At 39.0% G+C, this 19,129-nt stretch overlaps 1 protein-coding gene across 1 annotated transcript; it reads left to right on the top strand.

Annotated features, from left to right (window-relative positions):
• Positions 1 to 14,237: 14,237 nt before the first annotated feature.
• Positions 14,238 to 18,906, top strand: LOC148846835 (AP2-like ethylene-responsive transcription factor AIL1). Its single transcript, XM_088948173.1, has 9 exons — positions 14,238 to 14,826; positions 15,359 to 15,998; positions 16,138 to 16,220; positions 16,386 to 16,394; positions 16,581 to 16,669; positions 16,797 to 16,870; positions 17,022 to 17,072; positions 17,308 to 17,384; positions 18,087 to 18,906. The coding sequence occupies exons 1-9, from the start codon at positions 14,667 to 14,669 to the stop codon at positions 18,695 to 18,697; spliced, it is 1,794 nt and encodes a 597-aa protein (XP_088804299.1). The 5' UTR covers positions 14,238 to 14,666; the 3' UTR covers positions 18,698 to 18,906.
• Positions 18,907 to 19,129: the final 223 nt, after the last annotated feature.

Here is a 19,129-nt window from a genome sequence, read left to right as displayed (position 1 = left end):
TGAATCAGGGTATATTCGAATCTGTTCCGACACTGTTCATGTCATATGACTTGATTTGAATTCGAATCCTACCGATAAGTCGGATCTTCGGATCTGATCCCATTCGACTTGTATCCTTTAAAAATTAATAAATTATTAAAGAAAAATAAAATATACTAATCTAAATAAAGTAAAAACAAAAAATACAAGTTTTTTAATTATTTTTATCATATATATACATGATTTTTATAAAAAATAAACAATATAACAAGTTTATAAAAATATAATATAAAAAAATAAATAACATATATATGTATTATATATATTTATAAATATATAATATATATCAGATCAGATCTTTGGATCGGATAGGGGTGATCCGAATCCAATCCAATTTCTGATCGGATCCTATTATCCGATCAAGGGTGATCCAAATTCGACCAAATAGGATCAGATCGGATCATGATTCGATCCATTTGCACCCCCTAGGTCCATATCCATTATCCAGTCCACCCCTCACAAGACCCTGGATGGCCAGGACCTAACATTGCATAATGACCTTTTACCAAATATTTTCTTTCCAAGAAACATAAATGTTAGAGCTGATATTCACTTTGTAGTATTATCCTGCCCAGAATAAAGCTTCTTGGCATGTTCCCATATGTCCTTAGTTGTATCTAAGAACATAAAGTTGGCATTTATTTTGGGTTCCATACTATTCCATAACCATGTCATGATTTGGGCATCTTCCTGTTCCCAGTCATCAAACCCTGGAGAGTCAGTTGATGGTTTATCTTCCTTCACATGTTTCACTTTCCTCTTTGCCTTGAGGAAAACTTCCACTGACTTGGCCCATGGCACATAATTCTCACCATTAAGTTTAATGGAAGCCATCTGCACACCCAAATAATCGAAGTGGATCATCACACTCAATTTCTAATCACTAAAACCACCCCCCATTGCTGCCATTATGTCTCCCCCACTGCTATCTCTAATGTTGAACTCTCAGTCACCAACCAAATACTACAGCAGCCAAGGCAATACTACAGCAGTCTCCAAACTCAGGTGATAGGTTCACAACAAGTCACAATCAGTCACCACTGTGCACAAACTACCATTCAGATTAAGAACAAAAGGTAAACCAACATTCAAACAACACCAACAAGGCAAAAAATTGATGTAGGCAATTCGGCCATTCCTTCCAGCCCAAAAAAAAACACAACTTTTGTTCTTGCTCACACCACTACTAATTACACAGAGCCATAAATCACCACTACAGTAATTCAGCAATTTACTAACCACATACAAGCCCTCTTGAGGTTGCTCAATAAAGGGTGAGCATCAAAAGCATCACCACACGACCATCTCTGTCCCACATGGTACAGGTCTGTCTGACCATTTTTTTAAAGGTCACTACCAGTCCAAAGACATCAACTACAACCACTACAGTAACCCTTACACCATTCAGTCACTGTAAACACAGCCTGTTCTTAGGCCTTTTTCCAAGAACCAAGGCTACAAATAACCTAGTTCTTTAAGTTCTGGTCAATCTGAGCAGATTTTTGAGGGTTTTCCAACCTAGAAACACCAACAACACAAAAAAAATGATAACCAACCTTGATGGAGAGCTTCAGTCGACCATCCACTTATTTTTGGAGTTATTCTCTTAAAAGGCAATCAAGTTCTGAGTAGAGAAAGAGAGGCCGAAGTGTTCTCAGACCTAGGTCGAGTCTGTGTTCTCCATTTGCAGTCCAAAGAGAAGAAAAAGAAGTCACGAACAGAAAGGAGCAGCAGTCACGAGCAGAGATTTAAAGAGCAACGTCCTGCTCTGATACCATGTTATCTCAGTGGCTTCAGCAATTCGAACCAGAGGAATAACAAGAGGAAGAAAAGGAACAGTCGAATTTGATAGCTTAAACCCTATCAGTCAACCCTAATATGAATTAGCCTCTAATTAGTTGTACAAAGACTAAACTGCCCCCCCCCACTTAAGTATGGGACAGTAAGTCTCTATTAAAACTGCCACATAAGCACATAACTTAATAGAAATAAAATGACTAATATACCCTTATTCGGCTAGCTCTAACAATAAACAATTAATGGTGTTGATTAACTCTGTAGCCATCATGTAGGAAAGCAATATCACCTCAATATTGGATGACCATATAACCATATAGATTCATAATTGTAAGTTGTAACTACAATATATCACATGGGCATATCCTTATGCTTTTAGGCATGAGCCTCAATATTGAACCTTGGGGTGTATCCTTAAGTCTTATCATGACAAGAGACTCACATGCTATGTTACCCAAATACAACAAGGACATGGTTGGATATGGTATCAGATACAAAATTTAAACTAAGAATTGAAATATCCAACATGATACGACACCCTTGTAGACCATAGCTGACATGACTTTTTAAAAAACTGACTGCGTTTTTTTTTTTTTTTTTTGAGATTCATATAAATGAGATAATAGCATCTGTATGCCAATAGAGCTTTACAAAAATGTACTTGAAGTATGTATAGATATCAAGTATGCACAAAAATACTGGCTGCACTTTTTTAATAAAGTAATCATATTTTCTACAAAATTGATGAATAAGTTGGGTAAGTTCCAGCATCCAACTACGTTATATCAACTACTTCCAAAAGGAAAATCAGAAATGTATTAACCACTGTAAGGCAAAGTTGCTGGTTTCTGTTGGTAGTAGCATACTGTTAATGGCAATACAACAACACTTTCTTTTGAGACCAAATAGTGGTGATCTTGCAGCAAAAGCTTTTGCAAGATAGATTTTCTGATTGTTGGGGACATGGGCTGATTTATTGAAAAATTCACAAGGGCAAACATCAAAAGAAAAACAGCTGTGTTATTCTCAAGAAAGGCTTTCTTGATCTACAATAGAATGTTAGATTTTAATCAAATAAAATCAAAATCAACATGTATATATCAACAGTTAGAATATAAAGTGAAAATTCTTGCTTACAGGGAACACCCTAGAATGAGCTAGAACTTGTGGATCAAGACTAATGTCCATAGGAATTTAGCAAATGTTTTATTCTGGCTAGGTGTTTAATGCAATCCTACTTTTTCCGGGCTTCGTACCAGCAGTCTGTTACATAGACTCTCCTAAATGGATGAAGTGTCTGTGTTTGACATGCATCAAATACTGATACTCTGTGGACTTTTGAGGTATACTTCTACATGATGTTTTCCTCTCCCATTGCTTGTTTGACATAAATGAATAGCTAGTGTATACAAGGGATGCCATTTATCCTATAAAATGTTATCAGGTAACAAAAACAAACTTTTGGTCTTTTTCTATAGGTATCAATGTTATAATTCAAAGAGAGAGAGAGAGAGTGAGTGAATTACTTAATAGTTTATGCTTCCCTTTAGACATCTGCACCAGTCCTTGTCTTCTCACCTTGCTTAGCCAGATTTAAATCCCCATATCCATGTGCATGCAACATTATTCGCAGTGCAACTGTGCAAGCAGTCATATAAAAGGCACGCCTAGGCTGCATTTGGGCTCATAGACAAGGCTTGTTTTGGGTGGTGCATCTCACTTGGCTTGCCGCTATGTTGCAATCAATGGATGGAGCTTGAATTTGATGTTGAATATTTAATTTACTATATTGTAAGTTGTACTATGATGGTTAGAGTTTGAATAGTTGAGCCTATTTAGGAATTGAATGTATAAGACTACAACCTTTGTGTTAATAATACGACAATGAATTCGGTAACACTTTTTGAAGTAATCTTTCCCCCAAAACATAGATTTGCATACTCTTGCATATTAAGTTTTTATTCTGTTGTTTTCAACAGTGGCGCCTTATTTCATTTGAGGTGCACCTCACCTTGTGCCTTGCACCTTGCACCTTGCACCTCAGGCCCCAGGAACCCTTTACACTTTTGTACCCTTCAAAGATTAAAACTTGTGTTATTGATAAACAGAAATCTGCTCCCGATAAGATGATTGTCACATAAATACAAACTCTAGTGCTCAATTCTTCCATGGTCCTATCATTGTCAACATTGTATTGTATCCACCTTCCGTAAAAATGATAAATAAAAGCACAAGCTGATTTTTCACATGATTATTCTATTCAAAGTCGACCATTAATTACTTTAAGTCTATAAAATACACATTCATAGTGCCTGCATCTGTGTATGTGCGTGCGTGAGTGCGGGTGTGTGTGTGAATGTGTTCTAAGAGGAAGGATCAAACCTTAAAAATAAAATGAGACCCGAGATTTGTAAGACTGTAATTCCTCCACTATCATCTGAATTGTGGAATCCACCTCGAGCACAACTAGCTGAGCACGAACAAAAAGGTAGTATTTGCGGGGCTCTTCCTCGATTGAAACCCCTGGACAATCGCGAGGATACTCGCCTTGTGAAGCCTTAAAATGGCTTTCATTCTCGAGTGAGAATTGATGAAGGAAGATTTGGCCCGACCTCTCTATTATGTGATATGTGGCAGAAACAACAGCTCGGCAAAAGGGGCCAAGCCTAGGCGGGAACAAGGGGACACACTTCGCCGAACTAACCCTTGTAACAGCTCAGGATACACTCCGCCGAACTGACCCACCTTGTAACAGCTCGGGTTATACTTGCCAAACACCTTGTAACAGCTCGGGATACACTTCGCCGAACTGACCCACCTTGTAACAGCTCGGGATACACTTCGTCGAACTAACCTGCCATATAGATACCTCCGAGCTCAAGACCGCCTCGCTCAGCACTTCTCATCACTTGGCACCGAAACCAAACAAGTCGTACCACGCCTGCCACTAAGGAAGTTCGTGCCCAAGGGCTCCGCGCCTGACTGACTTGGGATCTGACGTTTGGCGGTATCACCCTAAACGGCCACCTGCCACCACCACTGACACCGCCATCTCCAGTTAGATGACAGTTAGGCAGTGACGGTTCTGTCTCAGCAGAAAAGACGATGGTCGAATTGACAAGCACAAGGGTAATCATACTTGACCTGACAAGGGCCCTGGGACGAGTGCACGAAGTGACTATAAGAGCCACCTGCCCCCCGACAACGGAGGTATGCAAACTTTGCGCTATCTGGTATTACCTTGCTTTTGAAGGATTCTAACTTGAGCTTCGGAGCCTCTACACCGGGTTCCCCCCGGAGCTTCCCCATCTCCGCTGTTTCAGGTTCCCTGCTACCCCGTTCGGAAGCAAGGCAACGGACAGCTAAGACCGGCCAGATCGCGCTCCATCAAGAATCATTAACAGGGTGGATTGGGATAAGTAAAATTACTAAAAACAGAAAAATGAGGAAACATTTCCACGAAAAAAAATGAAATTAACTGACCTCTTAACAGGGGTATGTAGAAAGTAAGGGTTCTGTCTTCCTTCCTTTACACCATTTATGCTCTCAACGCACTGTGAGACTTGTGTGAGAATTCAAATGTTAGTCGTTCACGGGTTTCGTTGCAATGCAAGAGCCTAAAATTACGATTCAAAAGCAAAACACCCGAAAGCCAGAACAAAAATTCAGATTTCCATTTCATCCTCTGAAAAGTTATAACTACGAACGAGAGGAACCGGAATCTGTGGCCGTGCCGCTTGCGGCCCGGCACGATGGCACGCGGGCCATGTCAGGTCCGGCACGATGGTCTGGGCATGCTGCATCTGGGGTTTTAGGTCCGTGGGCTGGGTTGGCACAGCAAGACCAAGCGGGCCATGCCGCCCATGGCCCGTATGCTGGCACAGCTCAGCACGGCCCATATATTATATATATATATATGTTTTATATATTTAATATATATAATATATAATAATTTCTTTTTAATTTTATTGTACTAATTTATTTAATTATAAACAATTGTATACATCAAAATTCATATAAAATTAAAATTTTAAGTTTTTATTCAATTTTTTAAATAAATAGATTTCGCCCGACCCACAATACGGCACAGGCCTATATGGGTTTGGGTTGTGGGCCATGTCGGGCTGACCCCCAAGTTATCCCAAGGGAGGGCGATACGGCCTAGGATGGCCTGCGGGTCAACATAGGCCGTTTTACACCTCTAAAGAGAATGAGATTTCCCTTCGCATATCAACAGTTAAGAGAGAAAGAGACAGATCATCACAACCATGCATTGAGAACATCTTCCCATGAATGATAACATCATCTACAAAGATGTGCATTTTGCATTTGGGGAGTTGGGATTAGCTCCTTACACTGTGTGCCTCACACCGACGTCACAGAAAGTCCTTGCCGAACATCTCCCATCCTTGAATTTATTATTCATGGGGAGATGTTCCCAAGACAAGGTGGGATATGGCCATGAGGTTGATGGAGTTCAGCTTTAAAAAGGGCAAACTCTATTCAAGCAGCCCTCACTACCTAGCATTGAGAATATCTCCATACTTATATGCATTATATCATGGGAAGATATTCCCAATGCAAGGTTGGGAAAGGCTGTTACAACGGTGTGGGCATAGATTTGCCTTGACTGAAGCCAGTCTCAGGTCAGTATGAGGCGCACTATGTCAGGAGCATATCCCAATTTGCACTTGGAGTGTCAATCACCTACCAACAAAGGCATGAGTTCACATCAGCACCCCACAAGGGGGTGCCCTACAGCACATCTTAACCTTGTTTTGGAAACATCTTCCTGTAAAAGATATGGGAGATGATAGACATCGTTGGGATGTACTTTGGGGCATTGTCGAATGCCCCCTTATGGGGCACTGATGTGAACTCCAAAGAAACCTTCCAACACCCTACCAACATCATCTAACATGTTACATGTCATACATGGCAGCTCCCACTTTTAAGGTGGGCCCAATTTCATAATGAGAAGTACGGTGTAAGATCAAGTTGGTAGCTTGATAGGTTGTTGGGACTTGTTCTGTTGGCACGAAATCCCTACTTGTTAATTTGAATTCGTCTCATGGTAAGATGTGGGGTGTGAGATCATGTTGGGAGGGTGTTGGAAGTTGTTTTGCTGCCAACTCTGTATGATGTGGTGTGCTCTCATCACAAGTCACAACTATTCCAAATTTGTAAACTAGTGAGATTCCTTCCACTCTTCGAGATTGGATCAATTCCTCACATTGACCTTACAGCATGTCCAGTCGACACATCAGGAACATATCCCGTACTTGTATTTATTATTCATGGGGAGATGTTCCCAATATACAATGGGATGTGACTGTAAGGTTGGTGTGAGGAGCATATCCCAATTTTTTATAAACACCCCCAAGTGATTACGCACACAATATAAGAGTTCGGATCAGGTCCCAACAGCCTTTTGCAACCATGCATTGAGAACATCTCCCCTATTCTCCATGGTGAGATGTTCCTAATGTATAGTTCCAACATGGATTGATCACCATTGTTGTTGCAATCACCAACATAGTAACAGTCTTTAGGCATAACTTGCTTCGCTTACCTATGACGTCTCCCTCTTGTGTCTCACTTCCCCCACTCACTATAAGGGATGGACAAGAATCAAGCTTTTCACGAGCTATTCGAGTTCGGCTCGTGAAAAGCTTGATTTGGTCTGGTTTAAGCTAAGTTTTGAGTTGAGCTCGAGTCCAATAAAACTAGGCTTATGAGGCTTACGAGCTTAATCGAGCTTATATATATAATAAATATAAAATTATTATACATATAAAAAATAGCATATATATAAATATATAAATAAAAATAAAAGTATTATATATAATAAAAATGCTATATATAATATTTTTTTATTTTTTATGTGTATAATAATAACTAGTTTTTGTAATTCTTAATTTTTATGTAAAATAAAAATATTTTTTTTATGTGCACAATTTTTATTTTTATATGAAATTTAGCTAATAATCAAGTTTGAATTGAATTGAGCTAAATTTGACCTCAAAAATCACTAACTCGAATCAAGCTCGAATATCAAAATTTTATGACAAACCGAGTTCGAATAACAAGATATTCAGCTTTATTCCGCTCGAATCCATCCCTACTCACCACCACAACTTTACCGAGCACCGTTATTCTAGCTAACTATTAAGAGTTGGCAATTCATCCCTCCGGCCACACCTTCACATTGATCTAATTACATCATGCCAACACATTGAATGGTTTCAACATGGTCTTGTGACTATGATTCTTGATTCTGCTAGGCAGAAAGGTTGTAATAAAAGCTCCAAAAGCCAAAAATTGGATGGGTTAACCTTCTCTAGCTTTATTTAGCTAACCAGGCGGTAAAATACTTTCTGCTTTCTGAAGGATCTTAGTGGATAACTAATATCATCCCTTCATAGATTTTGCCTTTTTTCCTGCAATAATGAAAATGACTAACTCTCTAATTATTTATTTAGTTTTTCTATTGTTTCTCTATAAAAATAATGTGGCTAAAATTTTGCTTCCCAATATTATATTTCGATCCCTTTCCCTTGGCTTGTATCTCAAATATGAACAGTGGAGTTAATCATAAAGAACCTTTTTGACCATTTGCTTTTACTTCCACCTCATTTCAAACGTAAGTTAAGATGGTTACGTTATGATAATGAGTCCAAATGACCTATATCCCATGTATCAACAAAAGATCCAAATTTTTAAGAAGGTGGTGTAGAAAGTTCATAGAAAGGTGGAATTTTGGTAAACAAATATGTTATCTCAAGCTAAGAGAATTACTTTAATCCAAAATGTACATAATTCAATCCAAGCCAGTATATTAGATGAATTATATCTGATGAGAGATAATTTGGTCCTCCGAATGATATTATCATATATGGCATTTCTGAATGGTTGAACGATATATCTCAATACTAAGAAAGTAGTATTTTGTCTAGGGCCGACCTATAGTACCTCAACTCTGTTCGCCTAAAGTACCTTAGTATGAGGAGTGACCTCCTTCGAGAACCTGTCGAGCTAACCAAGGTACAAAAAGCGACCTGCGACCTTAAACCCGTTATCGAGACCAAATTCTCTGGGGTAGCAGCACTCAACCATTAAGACCGCCTACTCGCATCATCTGTACAAGAGTTGATCAAACAGACTTTAGCCCTCAGTGCGGATCATGTACTTGATAGAGATATTTTCTCAAAACTCAACGGGAGTGGCTCCTCAGGAATTTGGACCTGTTGCAATGGGCCTCCGAGTAGGGGGGTAAATGGATCAAATTCGAATCGGATCAGGTAATATCTGAGTTCGAATCCAATTAAGTATTCGAATATTCGATTCGATTCGAATTCGATTAATTAATTATTTTAGATAATTAATAAATATTTTATTGATATAAATTATATAAATTATTTATATAACTTAATTATTATATATATAAATTATATAAAATATTTTATATTATATATAAGAATTAAATAATCGGTCGAATTCGGATATTTATCAAATCGAATCAAGTCATATCCGAATTCAACCGATTAGATATTCGAATTATCCGAATTCGATTCGATTATGTCGAATATCGAATTCGAAATCAGATTTTCGAATACCATTGACACCCTTACCTCCTAGCCCTTACACCTATATAAAGGCATCACTTTCCTGAGAGAAGGTATACACGATTAAGCTCTCGAACACTTTATCTTCTAGCATTCTTATTTTCTATAAAACGTCCAAACTTGTTGACTTAAGCATTGGAGTGCCCACCCCAAGTAAAACAACTCAGGCAGTCTAATATTGTTTCCATGCAGGTTTTCTAAGAAAACTACATAGTTCGTTGTTAATCTAGCTCGGCGTCCAAGCTACTTTCTAGCTCAGCCATACTCAATTCGGCAACCAAAAGAAGCCTAACCTTTAAAAAAGGAATAGTGGAATCAGTTAAAATGAGGCCTTATTGCCCAGGCTTTAGCTAAACATTTAGGTTCATTTTAGAAGGAGTACAATATAGAGTGCAAAAGTTGTATTTTGGATTATTTTATATATTTATATTTTACGTATTTATATTTATACTATTCTCAAACAAGGAGTATATATATAAATATATATGAGTGTACAACCTTATATTTCATATTATTTTGTATATATTTATATTATATATTTGTATTTATCAAGGTTCTAAATATTGATATACCCGATACATCGATAGGGACGTATTGGGTAGTAAAGATACTTTTTTTTTTTTCAAAACTGGTTCAGGAGGGCCAGTTTAAGGCTTCTCCACCCCTTGAACTGGTTAGAACTCCGATACACTCTCTGTAAGGGCATATCGGGGTTCTCCTGGTATGATATGTATCGACCGATACGGGCCAATATCGATACTTTGAACCTGCTTGGTATTTATACTCTTTTTAAATTGAGCCTTAAGAAACATTTCAACTTTTGAAACAAAACTACCTATCTGTCAATCTTTTCGTGTAAACAAGTGGTAAGAAACTAAGAATTTAAGGCTGAGTTTGGAAGGAGTACAAATACAAATATGTAGAACGCAAAACCTTATATTTTGTATGTATTTACGCTGTACGTATTTGTATTTGTACTCTTTCCAGGCTGAGCCTAAGGAGACAATCAACAACATTTCCATAGAAAATTGTATGATAGAATGGAAATATGGGCCTTTTTAACGATCTATGGATGATAATATTCCACGCCAGAGTTCCACATGGAAAGAAATATATGCAACGAGCTCAAGTTAAAAATAGAAGTCAATCAATTATTGAATGAGGCATAGCCAATCTCTCACTCCATACACATACACACAATGAAAGAGAAAGAAGAGAGCAAACCATACAAATAATGGAGTATATGAGAGCTATGGTAACTTTTGTCTAGGTCTTCCTATAGAAAACAACATGGGCTATTTCAAAGAAACATGAGGCAAGAGATAATTTGATGGAGGGTGATTGAACAAGAGAATTATATATGGAACTTACAAGCCAAAATATTGTGAAATTATATGGGACTCTTTGAAAGGAATCCTTACCAGGTGGCAAGAGAATCTTACTATTGATAAGATTACTAGACGATAAATGCTGAAAAATGGATGGACTTTGCTAAACTTATATGCGAGGGAGCACAACAATTATGATTCCATTTGGTTCGAGGGAATAGGGATCTGGATTTGGAGTGAGGGGGCCTATTCCGATTCCATGCAACTGTTTGGTTGGATGGAATCTGAATATCGTTTTTATTCTTAATGGAATGGCAATTCCTGATTTGAGGGAATGGCCATTCTCTCCTTCTCTCTTGAGAATGAAATCCTATTATAACTGATTTTAATTTTTATTTTAATTCTTATCTGAATTAATAAATAGACTATAAAAATGGATCATCCTGATTTCGGTTCCAATTTTCCAACTACAAATCAAACGGACCTTATTATCTTTGAATGAGTTAAACAAAATCCAACAAGAGTTGAGCAATAGATTTTTCAACACTTGCATCCAATTACTCCAAGAATGAGTCAAACTGACGCAACAAGCATGATTTATGAAAAGCAACCATCTATGACCGAAAACAACTGCTTTACAATTTATAATATATTGATGGTTGTTTTTGTCAATCAAAATGAAGCAGCTGTTGGTTTTGCTACATTTTGGCTAACTATTTCCTTTGTTGCAGGCAGCGGTGGGAGCTAGTATCCTGCCAGGCGTACACATTGTATGGTGGACACACTCATCCATATGATGAGCTCATGTTTTTGGGATTGACAGATCGAGTTTTGGGTTTAATTTATATGGACTCCCAGAGTGTGGTGAGGACGATAAACACTACTAAGAATCAACTCAAATGGAATGAAAAGGCTCTGTACGAAGAAAGAAGTGTTTTATCTTTTGAAAATTTTTATTGTATATTGTCATGTTCTATATTATAATCCAAGATTGAAATAAACTACACAGCTCATACTTATGACAAATAGAGTGAGATTAACCAGCCCATATAGTTGCGATTCTTTTCTTTTCGGATGAGGAGGAGGAAAAGGAGAGGCAACTTGAAGGAGATTTCTCAGCAAACAGGATGGAAATCGTTGCCCGAAGGTTGGAAGACGGAAGAAAGCGGTTTGTCCGACTAGAAGCTAGCCCGGTTATGAGTTATGACTTGTGAGTTTGTCCAATTTCCAATCGCTTTGTGACTGGGTTTGTTTGTAAACTGTAAGGAACTGTTCCCCGTTTGGTTACGTCTGACATATTTTGCATAATTACAACTCTGTCTCTGTCTCTGGTGATAAACACCTCTTGCGCTATAACTGGGATAGAGGGGGGTTTGTTCCCAAGGCAAAGGCATCCATCCATTAATGGATCGAGTCTGAATACTCTGGACTGGGTAGATTGGTTGAATTTCAACGTAACCGCTCAATTCCCAAACCTATCGCCCGTATCCACGTATAAAAACATTTGTTCCACAGTTCCAGTAATCAAGTTTTCTTTTTCCTTCTCTCTTATCTCTGTAACTGTGCGTGTCTGTCTGTCGTCTGTGAACTGTGACCATCTCTCCCCTCCTTTTTCCCAACCCAAAGGCCAAAGCTGCTGGTTCCGCTGAACTGCTGATGGAAGGAAGTCAGGAATAGGATTTAAATAAAAAGGAAAAATAATTATTAAAAAATAAAGAAAGAAAGAAAAAGAGAGTTTCAGGAGAAAACTTTGCGAAAAACCCAAAGGCGTCGTATCTCTCTCTCTCTCTCGTGTATATATTCTCATGGACGCATGGGGACGATCATAGCTCGATAGCCATAGGTCGGCCCTGTGCCTTGGAATCTGAAGATTCCATATTTCTGAACCGTACTTTGCCAACAGAGTTGCAAAGATCGAGGGCTAAAAAATTCATTAGATTTTATAAGTTCACATCAGCCCCCCACAACACATCTCAGCCCTCTATTGAAAACATCTTCCCATGATAAAAATAAAAAATGATGAGATATCATCGAAGGATATTCCCAATATAGGGCTGGAATGTGTTATAGGATGTTGTGGGGCGCCCCTTTGTGGGGGCTGTCTGACATACTATTTTCTTTATTTTTACACCCTTTTAGTTCGATCTTCTATTAAATAAAATGAAAAAAGCGTTCTAATACACGTGGCATGCATGCAGAGAATGGGGCCCAACCGGTCCCAAATAATGAGATGAGATGATCCTGACCATCTCATTTATGTATACACGGACAAAGGTGTATTTGTCTGTTGCATTAGATGAGATGATTGAATTGAATCATAGAGAGAGAGATGAGAGAGGTTCATACTTCATAGTGTTCATTCCGCGCTGGAGTCTGGACCGGGATCCGGACTCTGGACTCTGGAGTATGGACTGGAACTGGAGAGCACTGCCGCTAGGCCCGCTACCATGGTCCTAAACCAAAGAGAGGTAAGTACGCTCCATAAAACGTGTCAATATTTCATAGACCTACTCACATCGTCTATAGAAGTCCGTTACAATAGAAAGAGAGAGGGAGCGGTAGGGATCAGGGATCAATTTTGTATTGCGTGATACACAAAATCCTTTCTTCACATTACATCACACAATACGCTAGAGAATTTGTTTCTTTCTACGCTCCCAGTGCCAGTGTAACTTCATTATGGATTTTGCCATTTTGGAACGACTGATTAAGGAATTAAACGGTGGAAAATGATTTAACACATGGGGACCCGGCCAGCACAGTCCGAATTCTTCTCCACTCGAACCGCCCGTTTTGCATAGACCTAACACTCAATTGCCCATGGCCAATATCCATGGCTTCCATCCAATTCTAGGTCCGATCCGAGTTAGGTTTGGTTAGGCCTAGCTCGCTTTTAGTGATCAAATAATAAAAAACCAAAACCAATGTACATGCATTTTAGTATCGAATTGATTGGTTTCCAGAACTTCCCCTTTAAACTTTCATAGTTTCTTTCTTTTATTTTCTGTCAATCCAAACATAGCCAAATGTATAAAAAAAAAAAAAAAAGCCCGACTAAACCCAAGTTGAAAAAAATCCAAATCACGTTGGGACTGTTCGGATCCGGACGACCCGGCTAACGTAACCTCCATCAAATGAGCTCTATGACTATTGTGTTAGTGTTAAATATAACAGTTAACAGATTTGAAGCACGCAGATGGTCCGTGGCCGGAGAGGGAGCGACCTAGTGAATCGTAGTCCTTGGGTGGGTGGCCAACTGGCCATGGTGGCTAGTTGCTTGCCAGTTGCCACTGACCACTCTATCTACTGTTGTCACAGCCACCTCACATCATTATACCATTGTTACCATTGTTATGGTATATAATTTGGTATTTTCGTAATATTTTCAGAAACCAGGTGCATTAATACGTATTTCCTCAATAAAATAGGTCGGCCAAGGGCAAAACAAGAAGTCGAGGGGCGGAGGGTCCTACACTCCTACTCCCTTATTTATTTTTGTGTTGCTTGGTCTCGGTTGAATTTTCGTCACTCGGTCACTCCTTTTTGCTACGCTGTTGGGGAAAAAATAATAGAAAAAGGAAAAAGAAAACAAACATGAGATTGGGAGGAGGAACGCAGTCCTAGGCCCCGCTACAAGAAGGTTGAGAAAGCGAGACGAGAATCCAATTTTTACAACATACTCGCTTGCAGGCTTAAAATATTCAGGTTTTTATGGTGACGACGATGGGTTATCTGGGCCTTTTTTAGTTTTTCGGTTTCTGTTCTTAACTTACTTGAAGAAAGAGAACTCAGCTTTGAAGTTTGAGCTAAAATCCCAAACCCCGTGAGAGATAGATATTTGGGTTTCTGTGATTTCTTTTTTTATTTTGAGTAGAATATGAGTAACTGGTTGGGTTTTTCTCTGACGCCACACCTGAGCATCGATGAAGGCTTTGGAGAAGGAGAGGGAGGATTCTCCTCTCATCTGTCGGTCATGCCCTTGCGTTCTGATGGCTCTCTTTGTGTTATGGATCCCTTCAGGCGGTCTCATGGAGGAGGTACTCATGATGAACTAGAAGTCTTCCTTCTCTAATCTCTCTCTCTCTTTTTCTTCTAGCTTTCTTTTCGGGCTTTTTTGGTTTTCCGTCGGTCCTCACCATTTCTCTTCACTGGGATGTTTTCAGTGGTGGGAAATCTATAGTTTCAGAATAAGTATTTTATTTATTCATGCAATTATTATTTTCCTTTCTTCTTATCCTTATTTTTTATTACTTTATCTCTGGTATGAAACTGTAAGTCTGTAAACCCCACCCCCCCTCTCTCTCTAGTCGATTCTCCACTGTTCGATGACACGGAGAATTTAAATACATTGCTGTATGTCTCTGGGACAGTTTTACAGTCCAAGATGTCCGAAAGAAGTTTTCACATTTATAGATGTTTTACTTCTTGTGTTTCTTAACGAGCTATACAAACAAGCTCTTTTATCCCATGTGTTATAGATGTTTGAATCTACTGTTCTTTTTCTGCTTTCATGCACCATTTTCTATGAGATGTTTCCATCTAACCTCTTCAACAATGGGTTGATTCTAGACTGGAGGTACGAGAGCACCATGGCTACGGCAACTAATCCAGAGAGAGAAGGACCCAAGCTCGAAGATTTCTTGGGTGGTTACTCCAATTCTTCTCAGGATAACAACAATGTATACTACCAAAGCCAGCAACAAGCTTTCCACCAAAGAGGCCAAAATCCCGATAGTGGATGCGGAATCAACGTGAACGTACCTCCAACATTCAACAATAACGGAGAGAGAGAAAGAGAAGAAAATCCTACGGACCAGTCTTCGTTAATCCAATCTTTCCATTATAACGAGAACCCACATGCCATTCTCCCAACTGTACATCTTCAAGCCACTAACCCCAACCCTAACCCCGGTAACAGTCTGTACCACGTTCCTCTTGATAGTGCAACATCAATTTCTGGGTTCAAGTCGTGGTTGCGTCAGACACCGTTTTCAGGTGAGAAATCTTCTGCGGAAGCGAACTGTAACTTCCAGTCGCTCTCGCTCTCTATGAACCCGGGCTCTCAGACTGGAGTCCCTGGACTTGCGTCGTCGCCGGGGTCTGACAACCGAAAACGGCAGGTTGGGAAAGCTGTCAACCGAGAGCCAGTGCCGCGTAAGTCAATCGATACATTTGGACAACGAACATCTCAATACCGTGGTGTTACGAGGTGGGTTTTATCCTTGCAGTTTCGGTCTCGATGAGTTTTGTTGTGATCAAATTGTTCTTTATATGAATCCTTCAGGAAGTGCCAAGATTTCTAAACTCTAAATTATTATACATACTTTCTCGTTTCTATGAAATAATAGGCATCGATGGACTGGAAGATATGAAGCCCATTTGTGGGATAACAGTTGCAGAAAGGAAGGACAAACAAGGAAAGGAAGACAAGGTGGGAGAAACTTAGAATCTATCTGTGTTTTCTTCTTTTATGCTATCTTTTGATAAATAGGCAGCTTTGTTTTCCTGAAAGAATACACTTGACTATACACTAACAGCTCTTTTTCGATTTCTGGGACGGTCTTTTTCTCTTGTCTCCGCATATGCGCTCGACCAGTTTATCTCGGTAAGAAGAGCTTCCATTTCCTTGTTTATTCTTTCCTTCATTTTATTTCTTGCATTTTTTATTTTATATGTGTAATTCTTTTTTGTGTGCATCTTTCTACACCAATACAAGAAATACCTTGGGCGGTGTGCATTGGATATTTAATGATTTTTGTTTTTTTCTTTTTTAATTTTATTTTCATATTAGGTGGGTATGACAAGGAAGAAAAGGCAGCTAGAGCTTATGATTTAGCTGCGTTGAAGTACTGGGGTCCTACAACTCATATTAATTTTCCGGTAAGGCCTTCTGTTGCATTTTATTTTTTCTTCTTCATATTCTTTCTTCATTCTGAAAAATGAAGTCACAACTCTGAGTTCATGACTGGTTTATACCAATTTGTTAATTCCTCATTTTAATACTCAGCTGAGTACCTACGAGAAGGAACTTGAAGATATGAAAAACATGACCAGGCAGGAATTTGTCGCCCACTTAAGGAGGTATCTCTCTCTCTCTCTCTCTCTCTCTCTCTCTCTCAACAGGGAATTCAAATTCTCGAAATTTCATCCCTACATTTCTTTGTATAGAAAAAAAAAATATGGGGACAACGCCTAAATAATTTTTTTGAATTATTTCTTCTTGTATTCTCAGGAAAAGCAGTGGTTTCTCAAGAGGGGCCTCTGTATACAGAGGAGTAACGAGGTTGTGGCAGAGAGACTTTATTGCTAAAGTCTATTATTTATTTCTTCGCAGCTTTCATCTACAATAATATGCAGACATTGTGTACACATACATTATATATGCCCATAACTTGTTGGTGTACCCCAACATCAGTAATGTGTATTTATTTACTTATTTATAAACATGAGTTTAAACCACCCATAGTGGGTGTTTATTTTCTTCTTTTCTCTCAAGCTGGTTTCTATACTCCTGACAGGCATCATCAACATGGAAGGTGGCAAGCTCGGATAGGAAGGGTTGCAGGGAATAAGGACTTGTACCTTGGAACATTCAGTGAGTCTCAGCTAGCTCCTTTTTTATTTCTCTGGTGTTATTTCCTTGATATTTAACTCATGGGGAATTAATTGACAACGTTATTGCATAATTAAAAAGTACATGTATTTCGAGTAAAAGCATATATTAGATTTGGAATGTTGTATTATAACATATGGAAAAAATATGGTTGCTTTTGTTTGTAAATATCATGTATAATTTTAATAGGTTAGATTAAACTTACATGGAAGAAAACTTGTCATTCTTATTATAGCAAGATAGTGAGTGTATGTATAGTATTTTTATGTTTCACCTTAAATTTTATTTTTCATTCTTGATACCATCTTTTCCCTCTTCATTCTTATGACCTCTCAAAGGAGGCCTTTGCCATTTATTTATTTATTTCTAAGCCAGAGGAATCTTGTCATCTGAAAATGAATTGTATATTGATCTGTCTCGTGTTTACTGAAACGAGCAACGAGCTGCTCATCATCTTTAGTGTTGCCTGTCTGGACATTCTATGGCACTGAATTGTTGGGTGAATTGTTTAAATTGATGGATTGCTAGTCAGTTTGACCTCTCTGATTTCCTTTTTATTTGAAGCGCACTAAACATGTTTGCATTTCTGACTACAGTATCAGAGGCACTAGCATGAATCGGAGTTTCTTGCGGTTAGGTTGATATTTGTCGTCACCATCAATAATCCTATTATGTTTTTTACAGGCACTCAAGAAGAAGCAGCTGAGGCGTATGATATCGCAGCAATCAAGTTCCGAGGGACAAGTGCAGTAACCAACTTCGACATTAGCAAGTATGATGTGAAGCGCATCTGTTCCAGCACCACTCTCATCACCAGTGATCTCGCAAAGCGCTCCCCAAACCCAAAGGATTCAGCTCCTATTATTCCTGATGATCAGAATTCGTCTGTATCCTCGGCTCCTCCTCAACCCCCTCTTGCAATAACAAATAGTGGGCCCTCTGATGAATTGGCTGACATGGTGTGGACAAACGGTGATGAACAGCAACATCAACAGAATCTAAACGCCAACGAGAGTGCCTCGTTGATACCATCTATGAGCAATCCGAATTCTTCTAACCCACAAAGCCCAAAACATACAATTGCATCACATAGCGACTTCGCAGTGGCCGGCGGAGATTTCTCACAGACACTCTTCTCGCTGCACACACCCAAGTATGAGAATGGCACCACCAATAGCGGCGAGCACAGTACGAGCAATGGTGGAAGCGACAACGTCAACTGGATGGTGGCGGGGCGGTCTGGGAGTCTGCCTGTGGTTCACCAGCTCCCAATGTTCGCATTGTGGAACGAGTAAAATGATTAAAGCACAACCAGATCATCAGCTAAAAGGTTTCAGCTTATATAGGGATATGATTCATACAACGAAAGGAAGAAAAAGAAGAGCTCTGAAGATTTTAGGAAGACATGGTTGGGTACTAACACAAATTTTCAATGTTTACGCTTTTTTGCAATTACTAGCCATTGACAGCAGGAAATCAAAAATGAAAAAGCAAATTAAAGAAAGGATGCATAATGTTTATCATGTGTTTTAAAATTTTATTGTGGGCAACGATTTGATAGGCCGCCTGTCAAGTGTCAAATTCCATCGAGGTCTAGTGCCTCCGTTTTGACACATCAATTTGACAGGTGGACAATCTCTCCCCAACCCCAGCATCATCTTTCAAAAATTGCCACGCTGTACAGAAGAGTAATCTGCACTATTTGAACTGTGAAGGCCAGTAGGCCA

The sequence above is a fragment of the Nelumbo lutea genome, chromosome 6 (assembly GCF_056320005.1).
Source record: "Nelumbo lutea isolate HS-2025 chromosome 6, American lotus-T2T, whole genome shotgun sequence".
NCBI lineage: Eukaryota > Viridiplantae > Streptophyta > Magnoliopsida > Proteales > Nelumbonaceae > Nelumbo > Nelumbo lutea.
This window is presented reverse-complemented; position numbering and strand designations above follow the sequence as displayed.

Excerpts from the sequence above, each read along its gene's own strand:
- LOC148846835 (XM_088948173.1), top strand. The coding sequence starts at position 14,667 with ATGAGTAACTGGTTGGGTTTTTCTCTGACGCCACACCTGAGCATCGAT. Across the intron at positions 15,999-16,137 it reads CAATACCGTGGTGTTACGAG|GCATCGATGGACTGGAAGAT; the intron begins GTGGGTTTTATC and ends ATGAAATAATAG. Across the intron at positions 17,073-17,307 it reads GTATACAGAGGAGTAACGAG|GCATCATCAACATGGAAGGT; the intron begins GTTGTGGCAGAG and ends TACTCCTGACAG.